At 39.6% G+C, this 25,549-nt stretch overlaps 1 protein-coding gene across 2 annotated transcripts in view; it reads right to left on the reverse strand.

Moving 5' to 3' along the window:
- Positions 1–25,549, reverse strand: part of eif2b4 (eukaryotic translation initiation factor 2B, subunit 4 delta) — a 59,355-nt gene that overhangs the window by 17,491 nt on the left and 16,315 nt on the right. The window contains exons 4-9 of one of the 2 annotated variants that reach the window (XM_087981761.1): positions 19,912–20,097; positions 19,139–19,218; positions 12,750–12,841; positions 10,361–10,475; positions 4,772–4,848; positions 1,460–1,562 (exon numbers count right to left, since the gene is read on the reverse strand). In XM_087981761.1, the coding sequence (XP_087837887.1) occupies positions 1,460–1,562; positions 4,772–4,848; positions 10,361–10,475; positions 12,750–12,841; positions 19,139–19,218; positions 19,912–20,097 (653 nt within the window). Of the gene's footprint in view, positions 1–1,459; positions 1,563–4,771; positions 4,849–10,360; positions 10,476–12,749; positions 12,842–19,138; positions 19,219–19,911; positions 20,101–25,549 lie in introns of both variants that reach the window. The other variant, XM_087981758.1, reaches the window with a different exon arrangement.

Here is a 25,549-nt window from a genome sequence, read left to right on the forward strand (position 1 = left end):
CTGTTTCCATGCTGCAAACCTCTATATCTCAAAGTCAAAATCACTGATAAACTTAACACGCTGCATGGCTATCTCAGTCATTTGATCTTTGTGACAGAAATTTCCCTGAACCTGCCAATGATTAAAGAGCTTAAATCTTATGTGACCATCTTAGGAAAATTAAGAATCAAATCTATTTTTCTCCATGATTTAACAGGCCACGAAATGTGAACTATTATTTATCATAGAATGTGCTGTCAGGGTTTATTGATGTTGCAATATTATATCAGAATAGAACACTATAGATGTTATTACAATATATACAGCTCTACTAAAATACTCGAACAGGAAGAGAAGGCTAATTATATACTTAAATTACACCTTTGCTGCTAAATTAATCGAAATATAATAATGGCATTTCTATAATCATAACATTTTTATTTGCTCATTGACTAATTACTTTACTGATGAAGGGCTTTTGCTCGAAACGTTGATCTTCCTGCTCCTCGGATGCTGCCTGGCCTACTGTGTTTTTTGAGCTCTAATCTTATCTGTAATCTCCAGCATCTGCAGTATCCACTTTCGCCGAATTACTTTAAACACTTATTGAATATAACAGTTAGATTCCAAGGGCAAGTTACATTAACAATCAGTAAAACTTGCATGTGTTGGAGGGAATCCAGAACTCAAGCCTGTTTGGGTAGTAGAGACAGAAACCCTCATAACATTTAAGAAGCATTTAGATGTACACTTGCAATGCCAAGTCATACAAAACTATAGGACAAGTGCTAGAAAATGGAATTGGAACAGTTAGGTGGTTGGTTTTGACTAGCGCAGACTGATGGATTGAAGGCCTTTTTTCTGTGCTTTAGATCTCTGTGACTCTATAACTATAAATTGAAGTGCTGGATTAGGGTCATCCAATTATGCTAAAGCCAGCCCATGACCCAAACCATGGTTCTAAATTAAGTAAGTTTAAGTAAATTCAGCATCAGTATAAACCATTATTTTTCTGAAAGGTTTTAGCTTTTGTAGACTGCAGGGTTTAGAAAGATGTGGAACTGCTTTGCCAATGATTATTTTCTTTCCTTGTCAGACTCCTTTCGTTCACAAGGGAGGCTGAGCCAAGTATGTCACTTCCAAACAGTGAAACATTTTGGATCAGATTGTTATGATAAGGTATCCTCAATACCCAAACAGTTTTAGCAAGGCCATAGAAAAGGAACACGATATCAGTGATGATTCAAGAGCAGGGTTGTAACTGAGCCTATATCTTTGCTTGATTGAATCAGTATTTAACAAAATGGATATAAAGTACATTCCTATTGAATTAAAGTTTTCTTTTTCTTCCCCTTCTGAAATTAATCAGTCATTTTTATGACTTACACACAAAATAACATCTGTGGTAAATTTGGGGTTTCTTGAAAAGTAACTTTCTAAGAAGAAAAGTATCACATTAAATTATAAGAACTGTTCTTACCTCATCCTCCTTTACGCTTGCAGAAATATTTGAGATTTCCTTCTTAACGAATTTGATAGCATTGCCCATACTCGTTGAGAGTGATCGGCACTGGTTCAGGAAACTGGAAGGCAGAAACAATATATCAACAAAATAAATTCTTAAAAGAACAGAACACATAGAAATACTGTCCATTAACTGGAGTATCATTTTCAACCAAGATCACTGGAAGTGATAGTTGTGATGGTGCAGCCACTGGGAAGACACACTACTATTCAAAAATTATTGGGATAAGCATGGAAAGACATTAAATGTTCATCATTATAAAGAATTGTTAAATTACCAAAAGGATCTGTGGACAAAGAAACACAAACTTGTTGAAGGCAAATTGTGTTACTTGCTGCAGGCCAAGTAACTTCACCAAGGGCATGCTCCTGTCATAACAGCTCTTGCCATTTTATCGTCCACACTGCATGATGGGGAGGAATTACAAATAGGAATTTTTTTTGTTTTAAAATGAGGAGACGTGGGTGAATTACCCATTCCTAATTGCCCTCGAGATGGTGTTGATCAGCTACCCTCTTGAATCATTTCAGCTTAGTTGATGAAGGTTTTATCCCAGGGCTTTTAGATAACAAAATCAGGATAATCTCACAACACACGAAGAACATAAAATCTACTTTGTCAGCAATGACCAGGCGTTATGACACTCGTCTCCAACATTCATATTGTGTCACCATATTGGCTCTTCCTTCTTTGATTCATTACTGCTGGGTACATTCTAGCCTGAATTCTTCTGACTCATTGGACTTGGCTTTGGAGGTGAGTGAATGTGGAAATTTGAGATCCTTCAGGTCTGCGTTTAATAGAGGTCTACAGTACAGCAAAAAGCCCTTTAGCCCATCAAGTCTGCACTGATTGGAAACAACCACCCAACTATTCTAGACCCATTTTACAGCACTTGGTCCATAGTCCCGTACGCCTGTGTATTGCAAGTGGGTTTCTGCCTCCACCACCCTTTCAGGCAGTCAGTTCACAATTCTTGCCACCCTCTGGGTGAAACAAAACTTTCTCACATTCCTTCTAAACTTTCAGTCCCTTGTGTGAAATCTATGCACTCTGGTAATTGATCAGACCAGCAAAGGGAAATGTTCCCTCCTGTCTACTCTATGCCCCTCATAACTTCATACATCTCAATCGTGCCCATCCTCAGTCTCCTCTGCTCCAAGAGAAACAACTCCAGTCTATTCAATTTCTTTTCATAACTAAAACTGTCCTGCCCAGGCAATCTCCTCTGCACCCTCTCCAGAGCAATTACATCCACATCGTTTATATGGCTTCCAAACCCATGGCCCAATCAAGGCTTTGCACAGTTCCAGTATATCTTCCCGGTTCTTAAAACTCCATACCTCGGTTAATAAAACATCCCATGTGCCTTCTTAATCACTTTAGCTAACTTAAGAGACCTTATATACCACAAACAGCTAAACTGATCCAACACTGATCCCAATGGAACACCTCCGATCACAGGCTTCCACTCACAAAAATACCTCTCAACCATCACCCGCTGCTTCCTGCCACTTAGCCAATTCTGGATCCAATTAGCCAAATTTTCTGGGGTCCCATGGGCTCTTACCTTTGCAATCAGTCTCCCATGTGGTCCTTTTTAAAAGTATTACTGTAAGTCCACATAGACACACATGGTCACCTCTTCAAAAAGTTCAGACAAGTTGGTTTGACATGACCTTGCTATCAAAACAATGCTGAAAATGTGTTGCTGGAAAAGCGCAGCAGGTTAGGTAGTATCCAAGGAGCAGGAGAATCGGTGTTTCGGGCATGAGCCCTTCTTCAGGGCTCATGCCCGAAACATCGATTCTCTTGCTCCTTGAATGCTGCCTGACCTGCTGCACTTTTCCAGCAACACATTTTCAGCTCTGATCTCCAGCATCTGCAGTCTTCACTTTCTCCTTTGTTCTTGATTAATCCCTGCCTCTCCAAATGTTGATTAACTTTGTCCTTCAGAATTGTTTCCAGTAGTTTCTCCACCTCGAGGTTAGACTGAGTGGATTGTAGATTCCTGGTTTATTCGTTGGTCCCTTCATGAATACTGGTACCACATTGCTGTCTTCCGGTTTGCAGGCACCTCTCCTGCGACCAGAGAGGAATTGAAAATCTCTGACATGTTTCCACTCAATGGGCTATTCTCAAAAGCAGAGACCAAGTAGCAGTGCTGGGAGCCAATTAAGACATTTAAAAGACAATGATCTACTATTCTGATAACCTAATGAAATTTTAGTGACAGCCCACAGCACCCCTGACATTACCCCTTGCTGAGCTGGAGACGGACAACATATCAATAAAGATCCCGTAGTTGAAGACTAGAGTATCGACCTATGAGTTTTTAGATTCAAGTACATAGCATAATTAAGCAATGCACCCACAGGGAGACCCCTGCACACTGATGCAAAAAGCTCTGTTCACTACTCAAATAATTCCATCTGAACCTTCAAATGAGTGATTCTAACTTGTAGCGCCATTTCATTCCGCAGAGGGACTGACAGCTGGCCGTCCCTTAAGCTCTTGCAAATGCCCCCCATAACTATCTGTCAACTGCTGTCCCCAGATGGACAGCCATAATGGGTGTAGTCTGTTTACTTGTTGCCTCCCATGAGATCACATTGTAAGGTATACCTATGATACAAGGTGTGGGAGTGAGTGGGGTCAGGATCTCAAAATTATCCCAGCTCCATAAAATTTTAATTCTGTCTTTCAAGTTCTCTCTATTCTTAGTGTAGGCAAACGAATGATTATAAAGCTTCGGAACCTTTTTTGAGTGCTTTAGGAGCTTTTGTACATGCAACACTTAATTTTAAGTGACTGTGTCCTTTTAAGTTTCTCCAGCATAACAATTTTACAGTATCCCCTATTAAGGAACTTCCTGAACAAATCAAAAACAGCATTGGTGACTGTATATACTTATGGAAGGGGCTGTCACAAGAAAATTATGCAGGCAGAACACTATACTCTATAGTCAGCTTTACTTAAAACATTTACAATGTAGAAGAAGAATATCTACTATTAATTACTGTTTCCATACGATAAAATATGGAAACATATATTTTTTATGCCTTCATAAATACACGCTCATATGGACACACACACAAACACAAAATGGATATCAAACCAGTTACATTTTAGGGTCAGGTCATAAATGAAAAACTTTAAACAAAGTAGAAACACCAAAATTAAAACCATGTCATAGAGAAAACATTTGTTCTTGCTATACCTAGCACTAAGTTACTGAGAGCTTTCTGACTGAAAATTGAGAAATACCTGATATCTGGTTTCAGTTTGTTGACCAAGTCTCTTGACAACTCTTCATTAGGCGGAGTTGAGTAGTCACGAATGACCTGAAGCAGGGCAGGAACTAACAGTTACATTTGCTTTAAGAGAGTAGCATTTGAAATAAATATGAGATTATCCATATTTGGCATCACACATTCTAAGATCTGTCACATTTTAACAGCTATAACAGATAAAAACTTTTTCAAGTCATACCTGTTGTTGTCAGATATTGTGGTAGAAACAAGGGCATGTAAAAGCTATCTGGACATTTTTCCAGTATTGACACATTATTGTCCCTAATGACACCAAAGACAAAGTGATACTTTTCACTTTGTTTGTGCAAATAGTTGTAACTTCACTAATAGCTGTAGTTTGTGCAAAAAGTTGTGCACCGAGTTATAGCTTCACTTAAGAGGGTGAGAGCAGTTTGCCATTAACAAGAATTGACAGGATATTACAGGACAGTCACACCTCACCTCAAAGAAGCTGCCAATTTTTTAATGTTACATGTTTATAGATTTTTGCCTGTAGATCAAATTTCAAGAGCAAATGATTCACCAGAACAGTTTCAGTACTAACATTAAGCACAGAAGTAATATACTGCTTTGGCAAAGGTCAAGTTTTTTTCTAATTGTATCCCAATTAAACATTGGCCCAATCCAAAGGTATTTTATTTTAATGATTTTTGTTTAAGCTGTGCACACCTTTCATACATTCATACAAATTCCCTTTGGTCCAAATCCAAATCTGACAAGTGGGATTGAAAGTCAGGCGAATGACCTGGTGGGTAAAGCTACTGTTGTGTGTGGCAATGAACAAGATAAATAAGAAGGTCTTAAGTTCACCTCCTGGCCTATGCCAAGTTGGCTAAACTGGACCAATAGTTGAGATACTGCTATAAAATCCATGAAAGGTTAAAAAAAAATGAATCAGCCAGGTTCTCGGTCTTGATTGCTATTAAATAACTCGTTTATAAACTGCAAATGAGATAGTTTTCAGCACAGAACATGAACATTTTCAATTGGGATGCTTTCTATGACGAAACAGTCCTTGGCATGGAAATTTGTTTATATTTCCCTATTATTGGTATGTCTTATTGCTTTAATATATTAAGGCTTCTAACCATTAAAACCTGAGATGGGACCTAACGTCTTTTATGAACACCTTAAATCGGCCCTCTTCTCCTTTTAAGTTCAAAGAAAATATCTGCCAACCTCTTGAAAAAGTTTTTTTTTTAAGATATCGTCCTATTCATCTTTATTGAAATCCTTTATCCTTGTCTTTGATTGGGTACTTAGCTAGACCCAAAATGAAACCACAAATTGCTGATGAAAGTCAGCAGGTCGACAGCATCAATGTTACTCTTTCCAGAGTTAATTTATCAAGTTTACTATTATTCTTCTTCAGAACCAGGGACAGATGGAAATACGATGGGTTTTATGCTGTTGAGAAAGGAGAGAAGGGAAAAATGTACAAAATAGCAAAACTTTGCTGTGTTTTATCTCAGGTCTCCAGCAACTACACTATTTTGATTTCATTTGTTAGTCCCTCTGTTGCATCCATGTCTCTTAAATTGGGATAATGAATCAAAGGTGGAAAATATGAAATAGAAAGGCTGGTACAAATTGGATAAGCTGACCATTCTTGACAAAGTCCAATTTAGACTGCGGAGGGGAAAAAAGGGTGGAAACTGAGGAGGTGCTCAGAACAAGCTATCAGACCTCCTCAGATATAGGGATGGTTCCAGGGAACTGAAGATTTGCAAATATTACAACCTGTTCCAAAATAAAAGGACAAGGGCAAACCTGGCATTTACCAAAAATTTGATTCTAGGTGCTGGACAAGTTTATGGAAACAATAATCCCAAAGAACATGAACACCCACTTGGACAAATACAAACTAAGAAAGCAGAGCAAGCATTGATTTGATCAAGAAACTTGTTGTTTTTTGATGAGGTAAAGGAGAGGGTGAATGAGGGCAGCATCGATGATTCTGATTATGACTTCCAAAAGTCATTTGCTGCATTAGGATCACATATTAAACTTGTTGGCAAATTTAAAGCAGCAGAGACACAAAGGTTGAAGGATAGTAAAGTTGCAGCTAAAGGCACAACCAAAGGGGGCATGTACAGGGGTGGTCCCCATGGGACAGCTTTTGATGGACATTGTAACTAGAACATGGAGGAGTGGATACAGTGCACAACTCAGAAATCTGCAGATGACATGAAATTTGCAAGGTAAAAACAATGACTGCAGATGCTGGAAACCAGATTCTGGATTAGAGTGGTGCTGGAAAAGCACAGCAGTTCAGGCAGCATCCAAGGAGCAGGAAAATCGACGGTTCGGGCAAAAACCCTTCATCAGGAATACAGGCAGAGTGCCTGAAGGGTGGAGAGATAAATGAGAGGAGGGTGGGGTGGGGAGAAACTAGCATAGAGTACAATAGGTGAGTGGGGGTGGGGATGAAGGTGATAGGTCAGGGAGAAGGGTGGAGTGGGTAGGTGGGAAAGGAAGATAGGCAGGTAGGACAAGTCATGGGGATGGTGCTGAGCTGGAAGTTTGAAATTGGGGTGAGGTTGGGAAGGGGAAATGAGGAAACTGGTGAAGTCCACATTGATGCCCTGGGGTTGAAGTGTTCCGAGGCAGAAGATGAGACGTTCTTCCTCCAGGCATCAGGTGGTGGGGGAGCAGCAGTGAAGGAGGCCCAGGACCTCCATGTCCTCGGCAGAAAGGGAAGGGGAGTTGAAATGTTGGGCCACGGGGCGGTGTGGTTGATTGGTGCGGGTGTCCCAGAGATGTTCCCTAAAGTGCACTGCTACAAGGCGTCCAGTCTTCCCAATGTAGAGGAGACCGCATCAGGAGCAACGGATACAATAAATAATATTGGTGGATGTGCAGGTAAAACTTTGATGGATGTGGAAGGCTCCTTTAGGGCCTTGGATGGAGGTGAAGGCGCAGGTTTTGCAATTCCTGTGGTGGCAGGGGAAGGTGCCAGGATGGGAGGGTGGGTTGTTGGGAGGGCGTGGACCTGACCAGGTAGTCACGGAGAGAACGGTCTTTGCGGAAGGCGGAAAGGGGTGGAGAGGGAAATATATCTCTGGTGGTGGGGTCCGTTTGGAGGTGGCGGAAATGTCGGCGGATGATTTGGTTTATGCAAAGATTAGTAGGGTGGAAGGTGAGCACCAGGGGGGTTCTGTCCTTGTTATGGTTGGAGCGTTGAGGTCTGAGGGTGGAGGTGCAGGACGTGGACAAGATGCGTTGGAGGGCATCTTTAACCACGTGGGATGGGAAATTGCGGTCTCTAAAGGAGGAGGCCATCTGGTGTGTTCTGTGGTGGAACTGGTCCTCCTGGGAGCAGATATGGCGGAGGCGGAGGAATTGGGAATACGGGATGGCATTTTTGCGGGAGATAGGCTGGGAAGAGGTGTAATCCAGGTAGCTGTGGGAGTCAGTGGGTTTGTAAAAAATGTCGGTGCCAAGTCGGTCGTCATTAATGGAGATGGAGATGTTCCAGGAATGGGAGGGAGGTATCAGAGATGATCCAGGTAAATTTAAGGTCAGGGTGGAATGTGTTGGTGAACTTGATGAATTGCTCAACCTCCTCGCTGGAGCACGAGGTGCCGCCAATGCAGTAAAGAAAGCAAGCAATACATTTCGAGAAGGTAGACAGGCTAGTGAAATTGGCAGAGACATTATATGAAATTCAATGCAGAAAAATGTGAGGTGATATACCGTGCTAGGAAAAACTGAAAGAAATGATAAGCTAAATTGTAGAATCTTTATATGGATGCAAGAATAGAGACATGAGGCGTTTGTGCAGAAATCTTTAAAAGATAGCAGAGCAGATTAATGAAGCAGGTAACAAAGGGGTCTAGAAATTGATGGAACATTTACAATAGCCAGGAAGTTATGCCAAGCCAAGATAAAATGAGTTTGGTTCCAACTGGAATACCGTGTTCAGTTCTGAGAACCGTGCTTTAGGAAGGATGTCAATGTCTGAGAGAGGATGTGAAGGCTTCCATAAAAAGGCAAAGGAAAGACTCACTAAAACATTTACAGGGATCAGAGTGTAGAGGAGCGTGGTTAAACTGGAGAAGCTGGGGCAGCTATCCAAACAGCAGAGAAGACAAAGAGGATATTTGATAGAGAGGTATTTATTAAGCAATTTGATCGAGTAAACGAGAAGAAATTATTTCCAACATTTTACTCAAATTAAAACAGAGGGTACAGACTTAAGAATCATTTTTTGTTTGCACTCAGCAAAGTGAGGAAAAGCTTGTTTTACACAATGCATGGTTAGAATTTGAATTCATACTTTAAGAATAAGGGGTCACCCAGTTCAGACAGAGATGAGGGATAAATATTGCTCTCAAAGGGATGGCTAGTCTTTAGAATTGCCTTCTTCAAAAAAGTAGATTCAGTATTTTAAAATATTTTTTTGGCTGAGGTAAATAGTTTCTCGATTATCACAAAGATGAAAGATTATCAGAGATATGCAGGAAAGTAAAGATGAGGTTAAAATTAGATCATCTACATTTTATGGATTGATGGAGCAGGGTCTAAAGGCTGAGTGGCCTACTCATGTTCCTTGTTCACATATGGCTCTCTCTGATAGGGTGGTGGATACAGGTTTTGCAGTCACTTTCAAAAGGTGGATAAACAAATAATTGAAGGGTATGGATATGTGGTGGAGGGTGGTAGAAGAGGGGATGGAATTGGACTGATTTATCTTCAAAAGAAATAGTGTGGACTCAAAGGACTGAATGGACCTCCCCCTATGCAGGACTATTCATTGATTCCACTAACTCAGAACTTTGCTTTGATAACTCTACTTTTCGCAAAAAGCTTTGTAAAGTCTTTTTTTTCTCCCCTCCCCTGCCAAGAAGTCCCTTTTAATGCAGACAACAGCATATTCCACCCCCCGTCCTATTTTAATGCCTCTTATTTTTCATTTTGAAGAAAGAACATCTGATCTGCTCCGTTCACAGATGGTGACTGATCTGCTGTCATCTTCCAGCATTTCCAGCTTCGGATTTTTTATTATCTATTATTTGTTTTTTCTTTCAGATTTTATTTAAAAAGAATGAGTGATGGGCCACTAAAAAAGTGACCAAAAAATTAACCTGTAAAGTAAAAATACAATTTCCAGCTTGAAGTAAAAAGCATCCACAGATCTAAAAGAGAACACTGCCAAAAACAACAAGATTCATCCAACAGCCCAAAGGATAAAATGCCAGAAGAGTAATTGTTTCTATCTAGGTATGTCATCAGAATGTCATAAGTAAATGACTTTTGCATTAAATCCATGCAACACAAAAGTCAACTTGGCACTACGGGGAACAATTAAGTCAGCTTAAATTGTTCTGCTCGTCAACACACAGGAAGAAACAATAACTCTCCATTTCAGGCAATACCATTTTGGGATGACTTCCAATGACCTCACCTCAGAAAGCCAATAATAGGGACAAAAAAGAAAAATAATTACCTTATGAAGGCTAAATTATATTTTTGATGGGCTATTTCATTAATACTATATGTCTTATCTGTTCTTCAGGGCATAGATTAATGTATCCCATACCTGTTTAAAAGCATGTAGTAATGCTATGCATCGTGCATTAGATCCTACGATAATTCCCTGAGAATACTGTAATCCTAGACGTACAATAGCAGGGTGAAGCACAGTCGATGGGATGCTGCAAAGAATCAAAAGAAATAGCAGTATAAATGTCAATTACACTTGTGAACAGTGTTTTAATTAGGTTAAGGCCAGTATCTAAAATGAAGCTTGCTACACCAGTAAAGGTAATTGCTGAACATAACTAGCATGGTAAAAACCACAATAATAGAATTAATATGCTGTTGATGTAAACATAAACTTTGACAGTCAATTTACTATTTAGATATCTAAAACCAGCAATTAAGCCACTGAACAGTATTCAAACTGCGTTGAAACTCAATAACTGTAGACATCATTAGATTGCCACACAGAACAAGAGATTAAAGTTTTGTATCTGATGCTTGAGGATCTTCAAATCTTCTAAGTATGAACTTGATGACATACAAGTCAAGCTGTAACGTGTCAAAAGCAAAAACCCAACTCCAAAAACCAAAGAAAAACAGAGGTGACCTCTTTCAACATCAAATTTCACTTTGTGTTGTGCCACCGAAGGAAGTTGAGTAATGCTCAGCAAAAGATACATTTTGACAAAGCTTTTGATCTTTCACTCTTCCAGACAGGAAGACAAATTCAAAGGAAAACCAACACTGATACGGCACAAAACAAAAGTGCTGATGGGTTGGGAATAGAACTCAATTTAGCAGAGACACTGCCATGGAGAATGCACCCGCTAATGCTGATTGATAATTAACAATGAGACTGCGTTTACATTTTAAAGCAAAACAGCTGCGGCTCTGGGACGCAGTGGCGTGAAACTGCCTCTGAGCCAGGGCCTGGTTCAAGCTTGATTCAGGTGTTGCCTACTCCAGAGATGCATCCTAACATGTCTGAACAGGTTGATTCAAAAAAATTATAATCCAAAATTGGCTGTCAGAGTAATTCTTTGCACACTGAGGATTATCCAAACAGTGTTGTCCAATTTCAGAATCACATGTAATATTGTACATTATATCATCAGCTATGCAAGGATGAACTGTTTGGTACGAACAATATCTTTCTTGTTCCGAATAGCTGACTTATGCTGTTTGATACAATCTGCCAGTCTTTGGGATGTACAGACTACAAACCCAGCATCACATCAGCACGGACATTCATACACCACATTACTCACTTGTGTGATTGGCAGAATATCTTTTTGGTTTGACAGTAGCATCCTGTTAGTGGCAAACACCACTCTTACTGCTACCACTTAGTCAGAGCTGACAACAAATTTAGGATTGTCAATCAGGCTTGCATTGTCGTGCACTTGGGTGTCTTGGAACTTACGTATATTCATACAGACTGTATTCTTTGCAAACTGAAGGAACATGTACATGCACACACCCATGTAAAGTCAACAAAACAGATGACAGCCATTTGCTGGTTCACTTCTGAACATAATGCCCTGACCAAAGACACCTTCCTAATTTGTAATTTAACAAAGCCTGACTGTCAAACAGTATTAATGGATAATTGCTCTATAGCAATGCTTCTACCAATTAGAGAACAGTTGCCACCAAATCAGGACACTAGTCACATGCACTATAAATGTTGGCTTCCCTCTTATATTGGTATTCTTGCAAAATGTCCTGATGAATGTAAGACATAGAGCTTTTTTTAAACGCAAGATTAAAGCTTTGTACTACAAAACAACTATACAGAAAAACAAATCTAAAGAACTGCAGATGCTGGAAACAGAAATTGCTGGAAAATCTCAGCAAGTCGGGCAAATCGGTGGAGAGAAAGCAAAGTTTGTACTTTAGGTCCAGTGGCCCTTCTTCAGAACCAATAAAGAAAATTCTGAGCAAAGTCGGGGAACAGGGACGAGTGGTGATCCCTTGTTTGGTTTTCCTGTATTGTTGCAATCTATTTCACAGCTATATTGGCAATGTGAACTCATTTCATTTTTCAGATGTATTAGTCATTGGTAGAGGTTTTTGCAGAAATGGGGTTAAATAATCAAAAGGAAGCGTTAAATACTGCAGGACCCGTTTGGCTTGAGGAAATTCCCATGTTTATATTCCAGAAATTACACTAAAAAATGTTTAATGAAAATAACAAAGCTTAAATTAGGGTTCCAACTAGAAATAAATTACTTATCGGGCTTCTTCAATACCAACAAGACAGACTAAAGCAGCTTTGCGATTGTAAATAACCTCTCAACAAATTTACAAATGGTGGTCTAAAACATTTGCAATTCGGGACAGAAAACATCAACAACACTGCACTTGTAGGCAAGTTGTTCATGTCTCCAACTTAACTAGAATGTTACTACATTCAATAAAACAACTATTAAAACATGCCTACTTACGTCAGCTGCTGCGTCAATGGCAATTTACGGCTGTATTGGTGCAAATGTGAAAAGAGAATGACTTTGCTGCCATAATCTTGCCTAAGTGGAACCTAGAATAAATCAAAATATTTTAAGTACTTGTTTAAAATAAAATGAATGTTTTTATGTATCAAACTAAAACGAAATTGACACATCAATACTACCAATACTTCAAGGAAAATTACGGATATTCTTTGGTGACATATCAAATTTTGTACTTGTATTAATGTTTTTGTGTCCCTGAGGTACAAACAACTTTCATTACTTCACTGCAGCTGAAACTTGCAAGAATATTATGGTTATGTGGATAGAATTCTTCACTTTTATTTCTGTACCCAGTGGCACTGTACAGTCCTTCTGTACAAGTAAGGATATTCCTAACTTCAAAACTGAAATTTAATTTTCCTCAAAAGAGGTGCATTGTGGTAAAATCCAACAAACACTCAAATGGGATTGGTGACCTTAGCACTATTTTTAGATTCCATTCATATTGCATGTTAAAAGAAAATCAACAACTTCTTTTGAAGCTAATTAATCTATTTAGTCCTTCCTAAAGCTTCTACTCTCTGGAAATACTATGAATTGGATCAAGATCAACAAATTGTTAAATACGTACTACTGTTAATCAACACAAACGGAGGATCTATTAAAATGAGAATAGAACAATAGGCTGCATAAGCATAACGAATGTTGTTCTCAGAGTTGTGGAAAGATTTACTACCATAATTTTGTACTTAAAGTGCAGTGTCCTCTATATTTGAGAGATCAAACATACTGTGACTCCACACTTCCATTAGCTTGCAAGGGTGGTCTCGAGCTTCCAGTTGCTTGTCCACCCTACTTTCAATTGCATATTTTTGTTCTCTACCTCCTATACTATTTCAATAAGACACAATAGAAGCTCACAGATTAGCACATCTTCACTGAGTCATCGAGCCAAAGGTACAGAAGGTGGTCATTCAGGTCACCAATTTCACACCAATGGTCTATACAGCAATCCAGTCTGCCCCCATTGTTTATTTCCCTTCAGTGATAAATATAATTTTCTTATAAAATATTACATTGTCTCTGCTTCTAGAACCCTCATTCGTTAAGAGTTCAATGTTATTACATGCTGCATTAAATGCCGTTCCTCATAATCACCCTAAATCTCTTGTCCAAAACCTTTAATTATATACCCTTCTCCTTATAATCATATACGCTAGCTCCAATCAGATCTTTGGAACAGCTTGTCTTTGTATGCTTTATTCAAGCCCATCACATCCTTGTCATCTCCATAAAGTCTTTTATACATCTTTGTTCCAAAGAAAACAGCCCTGTTTCCTCCCAACCTAAAGTCCCTAAATCTCAGAAAAATTCTAATTAATCTCCCAGGCACTTCATTGAGTACCCAATCACAAATATCATCCTCAATTTCAGCTAGTTATTTTTTAAATCATTATAAGATCACTTTGAAGCTATTGTCATTAAAATTCCTGGCACAATTTTCATTCCCAGATAGGACACATTTAGCACAGAGGGCTGTCAACATTGGGTCTTTAAGTACAGTCAAGACCAAGAAGACAGATTTTTAACCAGTAAGGGTTATGAGGAATGGAGCTGAGGATTATCAAATCAGTTATGATCTCAGTGAATGTCAGGGTTGATTGGACAGGCTAAGTGATCTATGTATGCTCCTTTTCCTCCCCTATCCAGAAGTGCTCTTACACACAACTGAACAGCTTTACCCACTACCATTATGCCTACTCCCGCTTATGGTTTATAGCATTTAGCTAACATCAATTTTGAATCATAAGAATCAGGTAGCAGTGATCAAATATGAGAATGGACAAACAGACCAAAGAAGGGTGAGACAAGGCTTCAATCTCTCATCAGACTGTTTCTCAGTGGACTTAAAGAAATGCATGGTATAAAAGGTAGGAGAAAAAGTCACCAGCTACAACTGCTCAGCCAATGATATCACACACCAACAAATGAAGACAATGAAGTGGCAGATTGAGTTCAATTTAGTTAAAAGTAAGGTACTGCATTTTGGGAAAGCAATCTGAGCAGGACTTATACACTTAATGGTAAGGTCCTAGGGAGTGTTGCTGAACAAAGAGATCTTGGAGTGCAGGTTCATAGCTCCCTGAAAGTGGAGTCGCTGGTCGATAGGATAGCGAAGAAGCCGTTTGGTACGCTTTACTTTATTGGTCAGAGTACTGAGTAAGAAGTTGGGAGGTCATGTTGCGACTGTACAGGACATTGGTTAGGCCACTGTTGGAATATTGCATGCAATTCTGGTCTCCTTCCTATCGGAAAGATGTTCTGAAACTTGAAAGGGCTTGGAAAAGATTTACAAGCATGTTGCCAGGGTTGGTGGATTTGAGCTACAGCGAGGAGGTTGAATAGGCTGGGGCTGTTTTCTCTGCAGCATTGGAGGTTGAGGGGTGACCTTATAGATGTTTGTAAAATCATGAGGGGCATGGGCAGGATAAATAGGCAAAGTCTCTTCCCTGAGGTGAGGAAGTCCAGAACTAGAGGGCATAGGTTTAGGGTGAGAGGGAAAAGATATAAAAAAGAGCTAAGGGGCAACATTTTCACAGACAGTGGTACATGTATGGAATGAGCTGCCAGAGAAAGTGGTGGAGGCTAGTACAATTGCAACATTTAAAAGGCATCTGGATAGGTACATGAATAGGAAGGGTTTGGAGGGATATGGACCGGGTTCTGGCAGGTGGGGATAACTGGTTGGCATGGACGAGTTGGACCATGCTGTACACCTCTCTGACTCTAATGTGCAAAGATCAATGAATCCCAGGCAAAAAGATACTGCCTACACTTAGCTGTTTGAAAACACACATAATAGTGATAACATAAAAAGGACATGCCAGTAGGCAACATTGTTGTCAATGGAATGATGTTAGAACATGTCAATCAATTCAACTTTCAAAGAAGCACAGCAACATCAACTGTTAAAGGCAGTAATAAAATCTGTTACACGAATAGAGCAGCCAAACGATGTTTTAAATTAAGCAACATTATAAAGAACATCAGTTAGAGTCTGGAAGCAAGAATCCCAATCCTACGAGATTATTTCTGGCCATTAATGAATTATTGACATGAAGCTCGCAGCTTCAGAAGAGAGGAAGAAAGGAAAACAACAACTTGACAGTGTTGTGCTGAAGGAGAAACAGAAAGCTGACGTAGTGATTGTACTGAGGTCAGCCAATTGGACCTCACAGAATGAGTTCCCTGATTGGGTGCTGCTCATGTAAACGATTGGCTGCCATAAAGAGGGGACTGTCAGAGATCTTAACACGCTGGTAGCTGACTGAATGAGTCGGTACTAAAGTCAAGGACTGTTCATGTGTAAATATAAGGGTGACTTGGTGACAGATAACAGCCTCAGTGGGGTGATGTCAGGTAAACTGGGTGGAGAAAAGGTCCAACAAAGTAGTAATGAATTAGACCATAAGATCAAGAGAACTCTGAAATAATATCATAGAAGACAAATGGGAGTCTTTCGAACATGCTATCTATGTGAAAGGTTGGAATGTCTAATCACCACTGGAAGGATGAATGAAAGAAAACCAAGTGGTCAGAGGTGATGCAAGTAACAAAACAATATTAAAGATCAATTTAACTAGAACTCCGACAACACTGTCACACTGACTAGAAAAGTTTCCAAACTCCACTATGTCACCAATGCCATCAGTCTGGCACTTAGCCAATGACAAAGCAACATTTTGCTGACCAAAGCATAATTACCAAACAAAATATTTTGTGGCAGACTAAATATTTTAAGTTGCCTTAAAGAAAACTAAAGTTCTTAGGTGAGAAACAATGACTGAAATCGCAAGAGTAAATAATGAATAGACAAATGCACTAAAAGTAGAAATGCTACCAGCAAAATGAGAGATAACTAGTATGAACACAGTCAAACTGAGGACATGTGACATTAAAATAACAGCAATAGATTTTGGTTTCTGGAAATCTGAAAACTAACAAAAAGTGCTGTATATACTCAGCAGGCTGAGCAACATCTGTGGACAGAGAAACAGTTCGGAGTTAGAAACATGATGTGTTCATTGCAAATGAAAGGGAGGAGAGGAACAGTAAAAAGGAAGGTCAGTGATAGGGTGGACGGGGAGAGATTAAATGTCAAAGGTGTGAAGGAACTAAAACCAAAACGGTGCAATGTAATAATTTTGCAAAACATCTGGGAGCAGAACATATAAAAAACAAGATTAAGACATGTCAAGGAGAACAGAATCAGAACAGAGGTTATGGTCAATGTTGAGTCTAGAAGCCCACAACTGTCTAATAAAATGCCAAATGAAGTTGTTGAGGTGCTTTTCCTCGAGTGTGAATTGAGTTTCAATGAAACACTGCAGCAAGTAGTGACAAGAAATGAGACAGAGAGCAAGGTGCAGAATTAACATTGTAGGAAACAGGAAGCCCGAGGTCGTGCTTGCAAACTGAGTGGAGGTGTTCTGCAAGCCAGCTGCCGTGCCTGCATTTGGTCTCCCTGAAGTGGGGAAAACCACATTGGCAGCAGTAAATACAGTACACTAAATTCACCTGCTTCACCTCCAAGTTGCATTAATTTAGCCTGCAAGAAGCTTGACTCTAGTTTGAGCTGGTCAGAATTGGTTATGTGCATATAATAAAAGATGTTACTTTTCGATAATGCAAACTGAATAATACTCCTCTGAACCATGCAGTAACGCTGTGAACTCGCACAATTACCAATTAAAATCTTAATCACGAAGCAAGGAAACAAACAATTAGCACACAGTTCAAACCTTAAACTTGGAAACGTTTTTAAAGCAATCAGCTGAATCAGTCTGTAAGAGACATTCACAATAAGTACACCACCAAATGACATGAACCAGTTTGATCAGTTTTAGCACCAAACTAAATTAAATGTAAACCCATATATCATTCTGGACAAAAATATTAATAGAGTAGTCATCAAAACCAACAAAGTAAGCAATGGACCTTAAGACATGGGCTCATGGTTTTGTTCTAAAATAGGTTAAAACATACAACAAGGCAAGGGCACCAAAAAACAGTCACATATAGGTTTGCAGCTTCTTCTGTAACACAAGGTCTTGAGCTTCCTGAATTGTCAATAAAATCAACAATTCCTTAATGGATGTAAAATACAGCTAGCGACTGCACATTGGTTTACGATCTGAATTTATAGATTCAGGGACAGCCATGACACGCCATTCTAATGTGATAGATTCATGAAGAAGTAAGGAGAAAAATATGTGAAAACATGGTAGGTTTCAAAAAATCTACAAACTCAAGTTTAGATCTCCAGTTTCTGTTCAAATATCCCATAGGCTGCCTCAAATATTGACAGCAAAGGTTCTAGAAAAATATGTGTGGCAGTAAAATTGAACACTGAGTAGACATTGAGGGACAAGGGCACAAGCTTGATATTCTGTGTTCCACAAAGCCATTCCTTAATTTACAAGGCATAAGTCAAGATGATTTGCCAGGGTGAGTACAGCTCTATAAACCTAGAAGCTGAGCATTATCATGACAAAGCAGCCTGTTTTATCAGCTTCATTCACATTCAGCATTCACTCCCTTCATCAAAGATATAATATGAACACAATATGCAACATCTACAAGATAAACTGCAGCAATTCATCAAAAGCTTTCCAGACAGCATTTTCCAAATCCATGTCATCTATCACTTTCAAACAGCAAGCGTTTGGGAACACAATCACCTCAGAGTTTCCACTAATTTCACAAATTCCTGACTTGAGAATATATTATTATTCTTTCAATGATACTGAAACAAATTCCTGGAACTCTGTTCCTGACACGTTACTGTGAAATATCTTCACCATATGAACTTCTGGATAGCTAAGACACATCATCACTGTTATGTGAGGAGTATTTAGGAATAGCTAACAATATCACCAGAAATGCTCAAGTGCTGCAAATTAATAAGAATGATTTTGGAAACCTGTTTTGGCATCTTGACAAAACATTACTGGAATTGAAGTAATACAAAATAGAAAAAATGATTTGCAATGAAGGCCACTGCAGAGACAGGTAAGTGTTTCAACATGCTGCATTCCAAGACATGTACATTAGAATCTAAATCTAATCTAAAATCTAACAATGATCAGGGTCATGCCTGTTATTCTCCAACATTCAGTCAGAAGCTGGAATATCTCTAGATTAAAAATTGTAAGGTAACTCAACTCTTGTTATCTTTATTCCATTATTCTGACAGATAATAAGACTACACCAGAGAAAATCTGACTGAAATATATACAAGTTAGAAAATAGAATTTAAAAAGGTGAATCAAAAACATTTACTTTGTTGTTTCAACCAGAACATTTTAATATTAAAATGCTACCTGTTGCCGCTCCAGTTTTTTGGCCAGTTTTTTGAGAGCTGCTGGGTCATCTGCCTGAACATGATCTGGGAGTCGCTTTACTGTGGAAAAGGTGTTGAGAAGATGTACTCATTACTCAGGAGAATGCAAGGAAATAAAAACACACTTATTAAATCCTCAATTTCTTTAAAATCTTTCTTTAGAACTTCAAAACGGTCTTTGGTGCATTCTTTCTTGGAAGTCAAGTAACATTCATAAATGGCAAGCAACAATGTTAACAAAACACCAGAACATTATATGAAACACTGGTGACAGTAGGTAGTGTGTCAATTTTATTTCAGATTTGGGGAAAAAGTTACAAATCATTTAAGCCAAGTTCCTTCTGTTAGTGGGGGTTCAAATCAATAAGAGATGAGGTTAGCCAGTTCAAACTGATCGGACTCCTCTATCAGACTGCATGCACAACACCTTTCCCTTGCAACTGAACTACAATTTTCACAAAAATATAAACTTTTTACTTACTAATTTAATAGCTGTGAATGCAAAGGGAATAGCTATCCAAAAATGGATTATTTAAAAACATTTAAATAGAAATTTTTGAAAAGTGCATTACACAAAATTGCTTATTTACTTGTTTAGTAATACAAAACATGCTGATACGAGAACAGTTTTCAACTATTTCAACTCCATAAATTTCAATGTCAGCAATCAGTTTTGAAGGACTTGCTGCTTCTTCCTTTTCCTCTGTTGCACTCAACCACCCATTACAGTATACTGATTATGTTTCTTTTTACCTTGCTGAGGCTCACTGGCTACAACTTTTGGCTTCAATAAAGCAGCAGGCTGGCTCTGGTCAGATCTCTTGGACTGTTTTGAACGGTCTTCTTGCTTTGCTTTCCTTTCTGCTCGAAGTTCAGCTTTGCTTTTCCCAGCTGAAACTTTATCACTATTGACAAACGTTTCATTTAATGTTGTATTTGCTACTTGAAGTCAAAATAAAGGAGAACAAGGGTGAAAGTTAATAAGGATTTACTAATATTTGATTCACTTCAGTTTTTCAACAGTATTTAGTGAAAAGTAAATGATATGAGTAGCTTGTAACAATTCCTCCTCCCACGGTAGTGAGAGTTCACCCAAGATCCAACCTAAGTAAATATCAGTGAACAAAATTATCTTGAGAGAAAATATTGAATTTGCTAAGTACTTGTACATTAGTAAAACTGAAATTAAATTATAAAAGAAACATGGAATGTTCACATCACTCAAACTGTCATGTCTGGTTCTATATAAGGGCAACTCAACAAGTCAACTTCCTGGTTTTTCCCTGCACTCTTACAATCTTTCTCACCTCATATCATGATCCTACTATTTAAACAAACAAATCCTTCAAGATGAAGATGATTATGATCATCAATATCTTTTCTGAAAATCTCTATTGCATCTGCTTCCATCAGACCCTCGGGCAGGACATGGGCGATCCTACCACTCAGTATGTAAAAATGTTTTTCTTTATGTTGCCTTTGGTTCTGCTCAGTCATTTTAAATCCATGTCCGTGAGCACTCAACCCGCCGACCAATGAGAACAGTTTGTTCTATTTACTCTATGCAGAATTTTGAACTGCTTGAATACAAACCGAACATTCAACACTACAGTAACAGAATTCCAATATGCTTATATCACCATAAAATTTCAACTTTTATTCATGTATATTTAACTACAAATGCTTTTGCTGCATGACTAGAAGTCATTCTAAATTCAGGCCTTTAGCACCAGTCTGATCATTCGAAGGAATGGCAACCACAGATTACTGCTCCTCTCCAATTTTGTCTTGCAGCAACAGAGCTACACATTTCTGGCCAGGAGTCGCAAGCCTGTCCTCTTCAGAGATTAAAGCGTAATTCGGAGTCCTTCTTCATTGAGTTGATCAACATATTCCATCATATCCACATTTGTACCTGTCCTTCATGCACCTCCTCCCCTTTTGATAGAGCTGTACACTGAAAAGCTTTAGAATATTTAAGCTGCTTTTCAAGTATCACATATACTCGAGTAATAGTCAAACTTTTTTGACGACTTTTTAAGATTAAATTTACGGGGTCAACTATTACATGGATACTACTTTTGAGGGGCTGACACTCATGCCTATCAAAATTCAGACCATATCATCAGCAGAAGCCCAACTGATCACTAAACGTCTGAAGGGAGAATACAGAAAGGCAGAAATTTTAAAAAAGGTCCTCAAGGGTAGTAATGTCTGGATTATCCAGGTGCTGCGAGCGAATGAGAGTAGGATTAGGAGAATAGAGCAGATGAATGCATGGCTGAGGAGCTGCTGCAGGGAGAAGGCTTCACATTTTTGGATCATTGGAATCTCTTCTGGAGTCGAAGTGACCTGCACAAGAAGGACAGATTGCACCTGAATTTGAAGGGGACTAATATACTGGCAGGGAGATTTGCTACAACTGCTCAGGAGGATTTAAGCTATTAAGGTGGGGAGTGGAATCCAGACAGATAGTGAGGAAAGAGATCAATCTGAGAGTGGTACAGTTGATAAAAGAAGCAAGTCAAACAATCAGGGCAGGCAGGGACAAAGTAGAGAACAAGGTAGGACTGATAAACTAAACTGCATTTATTTCAATGCAAGAGGCCTAACAGGGAAGGCAGATGAACTTCCTGAAGAAGGGCTTATGCCCGAAACGTCGATTCTCCTGTTCCCTGGATGCTGCCTGACCTGCTGCGCTTTTCCAGCAACACATTTCCAGATGAACTCAGGGCATAGTTAGGAACATGGGACTGGGATTTCATAGCAATTACAGAAATGTGGCTCAGGGATGGACAGCACTGGCAGCTGAATGTTCCAGGATACAAAAATGGTATAGGAAGGATAGAAAGGAGGGCAAGAGAGGAGAGGCAGTAGCATTTTTGATAAGGGGTAACATTACAGCTGTACTAGCGAGGATATTCCTGGGAATGCATCCAAGGAGGTTATTTGGGTGGAACTGAGAAATAAGAAAGGGATGATCACCTTACTGCGACTGTATTATAGAGCCCCTTAATAGCCAGCGGGAAATTGAGAAGCAAATTTGTCAGGAGATGTCAATCATCTGTAAGAATAATAGGGTGGTTATGCTAGGGGATTTTACGTTTCCAAACATAGACTGGGACTGCCATCGTGTTAAGGTATTAGATGGAGAGGAATTTGTTAAGCGTGTACAAGAACATTTTCTGATTCAGTATGTGGATGTACCTACTAGAGAAGGTGCAAACCTTGACCTACTCTTGGAAAACAAGGCAGAGCAGGTGAGTGAGGTGTCAGTCGGGGAGCATTTTCGGGCCAGCGACCATAATTCTACTAGTTTTAAAATAGTGATGGAAAAGGATAGACCAGACCTAAAAGTTGAAGCTCTAAATTGGAGAAAAGCCAATTTTGATGGTATTAGGCAAGAACTTTCAAAAGCTGATTGGGGGCAGATGTTTGCACGTAAAGGGATGGCTGGAAAATGGGGAGTCTTTCAGAAATTAGGTCATGAGAGTCCAGAAAAAGTATATTCCTGTTAGGGTGAAAGGAAAGGCTGGCAGGAATAGGGAATGCTGGATAACTAGAGAAATTGGGGTTTGGTTAAGAAAAAGAAGCATATGTCAGGTATAGACAGGAGAGATTGAGTGAATCCTCAAAACAGGATAAAAGCAGTATGAGCATACTTACGAAGGAAATCAGGAGGGCAAAAAGGGAACATCAAATAGCATTAAGGAGAATCCAAAGGGTTTTTACAAATACATTAAGGACAAAAGGGTGACTAGGGAGAGAATCGGGTCCCTCAAAGATCAGCAAGGCAGCATTTGTGTAGAGTGCAGGAGATGGGGGAGATACTAAACAAGTATTTTGCATCAGTATTTACTGTGGAGAAGGACACGGAAGATATAGATTGTAGGGAAATAGATGGTGACATCTTGAAAAATGTCCATATTACAGAGGTGGTGGTGCTGGATCTTTTGAAACGCATAAAAGTGGTTAAATGCCCATGGACCTGATCAGATGTACCCTAGAACTCTGTGGGAAGCTGGGGAAGTGATTGCTGGGCCTCTTGCTGAGATACTTGTATCATCGATAGTCACAGGTGAGGTGCCTGAAGACTGAAGATTGGCTAATGTGGTGCCACTGTTTAACAAAGGTGGTAAGGACAAGCCAGGGAATGATAGACCAGTGAACCTGACATCAGTGGTGGGCAAGTTGTTGGAAGGAATCCTGAGGGACAGGATTTACATGTATTTGGAAAGGCAGGAATTGATTAGGAATAGTCAACATGGCTTCGTGCATGGGAAATCATGTCTCACAAACTTGATTGAGTTTTTTGAAGAAGTAACAAAAAGGATTGATGAGGGCAGAGCTGTGGACTTGATCTATATGGACTTCATAGTAAGGCATTCGACAAGGTTCCCCATGGGAGACTGGTTAGCAAGATTAGATCTCATGAAATACAAGGAGAACAAGCCATTTGGATATAGAACTGGCTCAAAGGTAGAAGACAGAGGGTGGTGGTGGAGGGTTGCTTTTCAGACTGGAGGCCTGTGACCAGTGGAGTGTCACAAGGATTGGTGTTGGGTCCACTCTTTTTTGTCTTTTGTATGAATGATTTGGATGTCAGCATAAGAGGTATAGTTAGTAAGTTTGTCGATGACACCAAATCTGGTGGTGCAGTGGACAGCAAAGAAGGTTACCTCAGATGAAAATGGGATCTTGATTAGATGAGCCAATGGACTGAGAAGTGGCAGATGGAGTTTAATTCAGATAAATGTGAGGAACTGCATTTTGGAAAAGTAAATCTTAGCAGGACATATACACTTAATGATAAGGTCCGAGGGAGTGTTGCTGAACAAAGGTTAGGTGAATTGGCCTGGCTAAATTGCCCGTAGTGTTAGGTGTAGGGGTAAATGTAGGGGAATGGGTCTGGGTGGGTTGTGCTTCGGCGGGTCGATGTGGACTTGTTGGGCCGAAGGGCCTGTTTCCACACTGTAAGTAACCTAATCTAACCTAATCTAAAGAGACCTTAGAATGCAGGTTCATAGCTCCTTGAAAGTGAAGTCACAGGTAGATAGGATAGTGAAGGCAGCGTTTGGTATGCTTTCCTTTATTGGTCAGAGTACAGGAGTTGGGAGGTCATGTTGCAGCTGTACAGGACATTGGTTAGGCTACTTTTGGAATATTGCGTGCAATCCTAGTCTCCTTCCTGTCGGAAGGATGTTGTGAAACTTGAAAGGATTCAGAAAAGATTCACAAGGATGTTGCCAGGGTTGGAGGATTTGAGCTATAGGGAGAGGATTAATAGGCTAGGGCTGATTGGAGGCTGAGGGGTGACCTTATAGAGGTTTATAAAATCATAAGGGTCATGGAGAGGGTAAATTGGCAAAGCCTTTTCCCTGGGTTGAGGAAGCCCAGAACTAGAGGGCATAGGTTTAGAATGAGAGGGGAAAGATATAAAAGGGACCTAAGGGGCAAGTCTTTCATGCAAAGAGTGGTGCATGTATGGAATGAGCTGTCAGGGCAAGTGGTGGAGGCTGGTACAATATTAAAAGGCATCTGGATGTGTATATGAATAGGAAGGGTTTAAAGAGATATAGTCCATGTGCTGGCAATGGGATAGATTAGGGTTGGATATCTGGTCAGCATGGACGAGTTGGACTGAAGGGTCTGTTTCCATGCTGTACATCTCTACAACTTTATGAATAAAAGAAAAAAAAAGTGAATTATAGTAAGTCTGAAAACCTGAAGCAGAATACAACAGCTAGCGGACTGGAGGACCAGGAGCGAAGCAGAACAACCAGCAGATTGGAAAGCTGGAGCAGAACGTGACGACCCGCACACTGGCTCACAAACGTTGCTCTGTTATCTGTGAAGGTCTAGGGTCCGCTTTTACACAAGATATATGGAAACTTCCAGGTTATTTGGCCAAAAAATAGGGGGTCAAGTTTTACAGGAGATCGACTATTACTCGAATAGAAATGGTATTTAAGTAAATAAGGGTGGGAAGAGTTGGTAGAGTGGAATGGATGCAGCAGATCAGGTGCACTAGGGCATCACATGGTCAGTTCACGGAAAGGGAATTAAGTGCTTGGGAAAGTCGGAAGGCCGAGGGGGAGCAAGTCAGAGGTGTGGGAAGAATTTATGTGGGAGTTGGAATGTCAGATAGGGAAAAGCTGGAAGAAGCAAAATGTCAGTTGTATAGTTACTTAAGTGTCATTCGTGGATTCAAACTGTCCAACATTTCTTGAATCGCTCCTCAGCTCAGTATGTTGGATAGAATCTCTGATTCTAATTCCATGGGATTTTATTTTTAAAAGAGAGTCCTGGGAAGTAGGATAATTACCTATCAGGAATTCAAACTTCCTGGGCAAATCTCATGGAGTCAGTGCATTCGGACTTAGAAGGGCTC

The sequence above is a fragment of the Chiloscyllium plagiosum genome, unplaced genomic scaffold (assembly GCF_037043375.1).
Source record: "Chiloscyllium plagiosum isolate Xiang-an unplaced genomic scaffold, Cpla_swu_hap1 HiC_scaffold_3, whole genome shotgun sequence".
Taxonomy (NCBI): Eukaryota; Metazoa; Chordata; class Chondrichthyes; order Orectolobiformes; family Hemiscylliidae; genus Chiloscyllium; species Chiloscyllium plagiosum.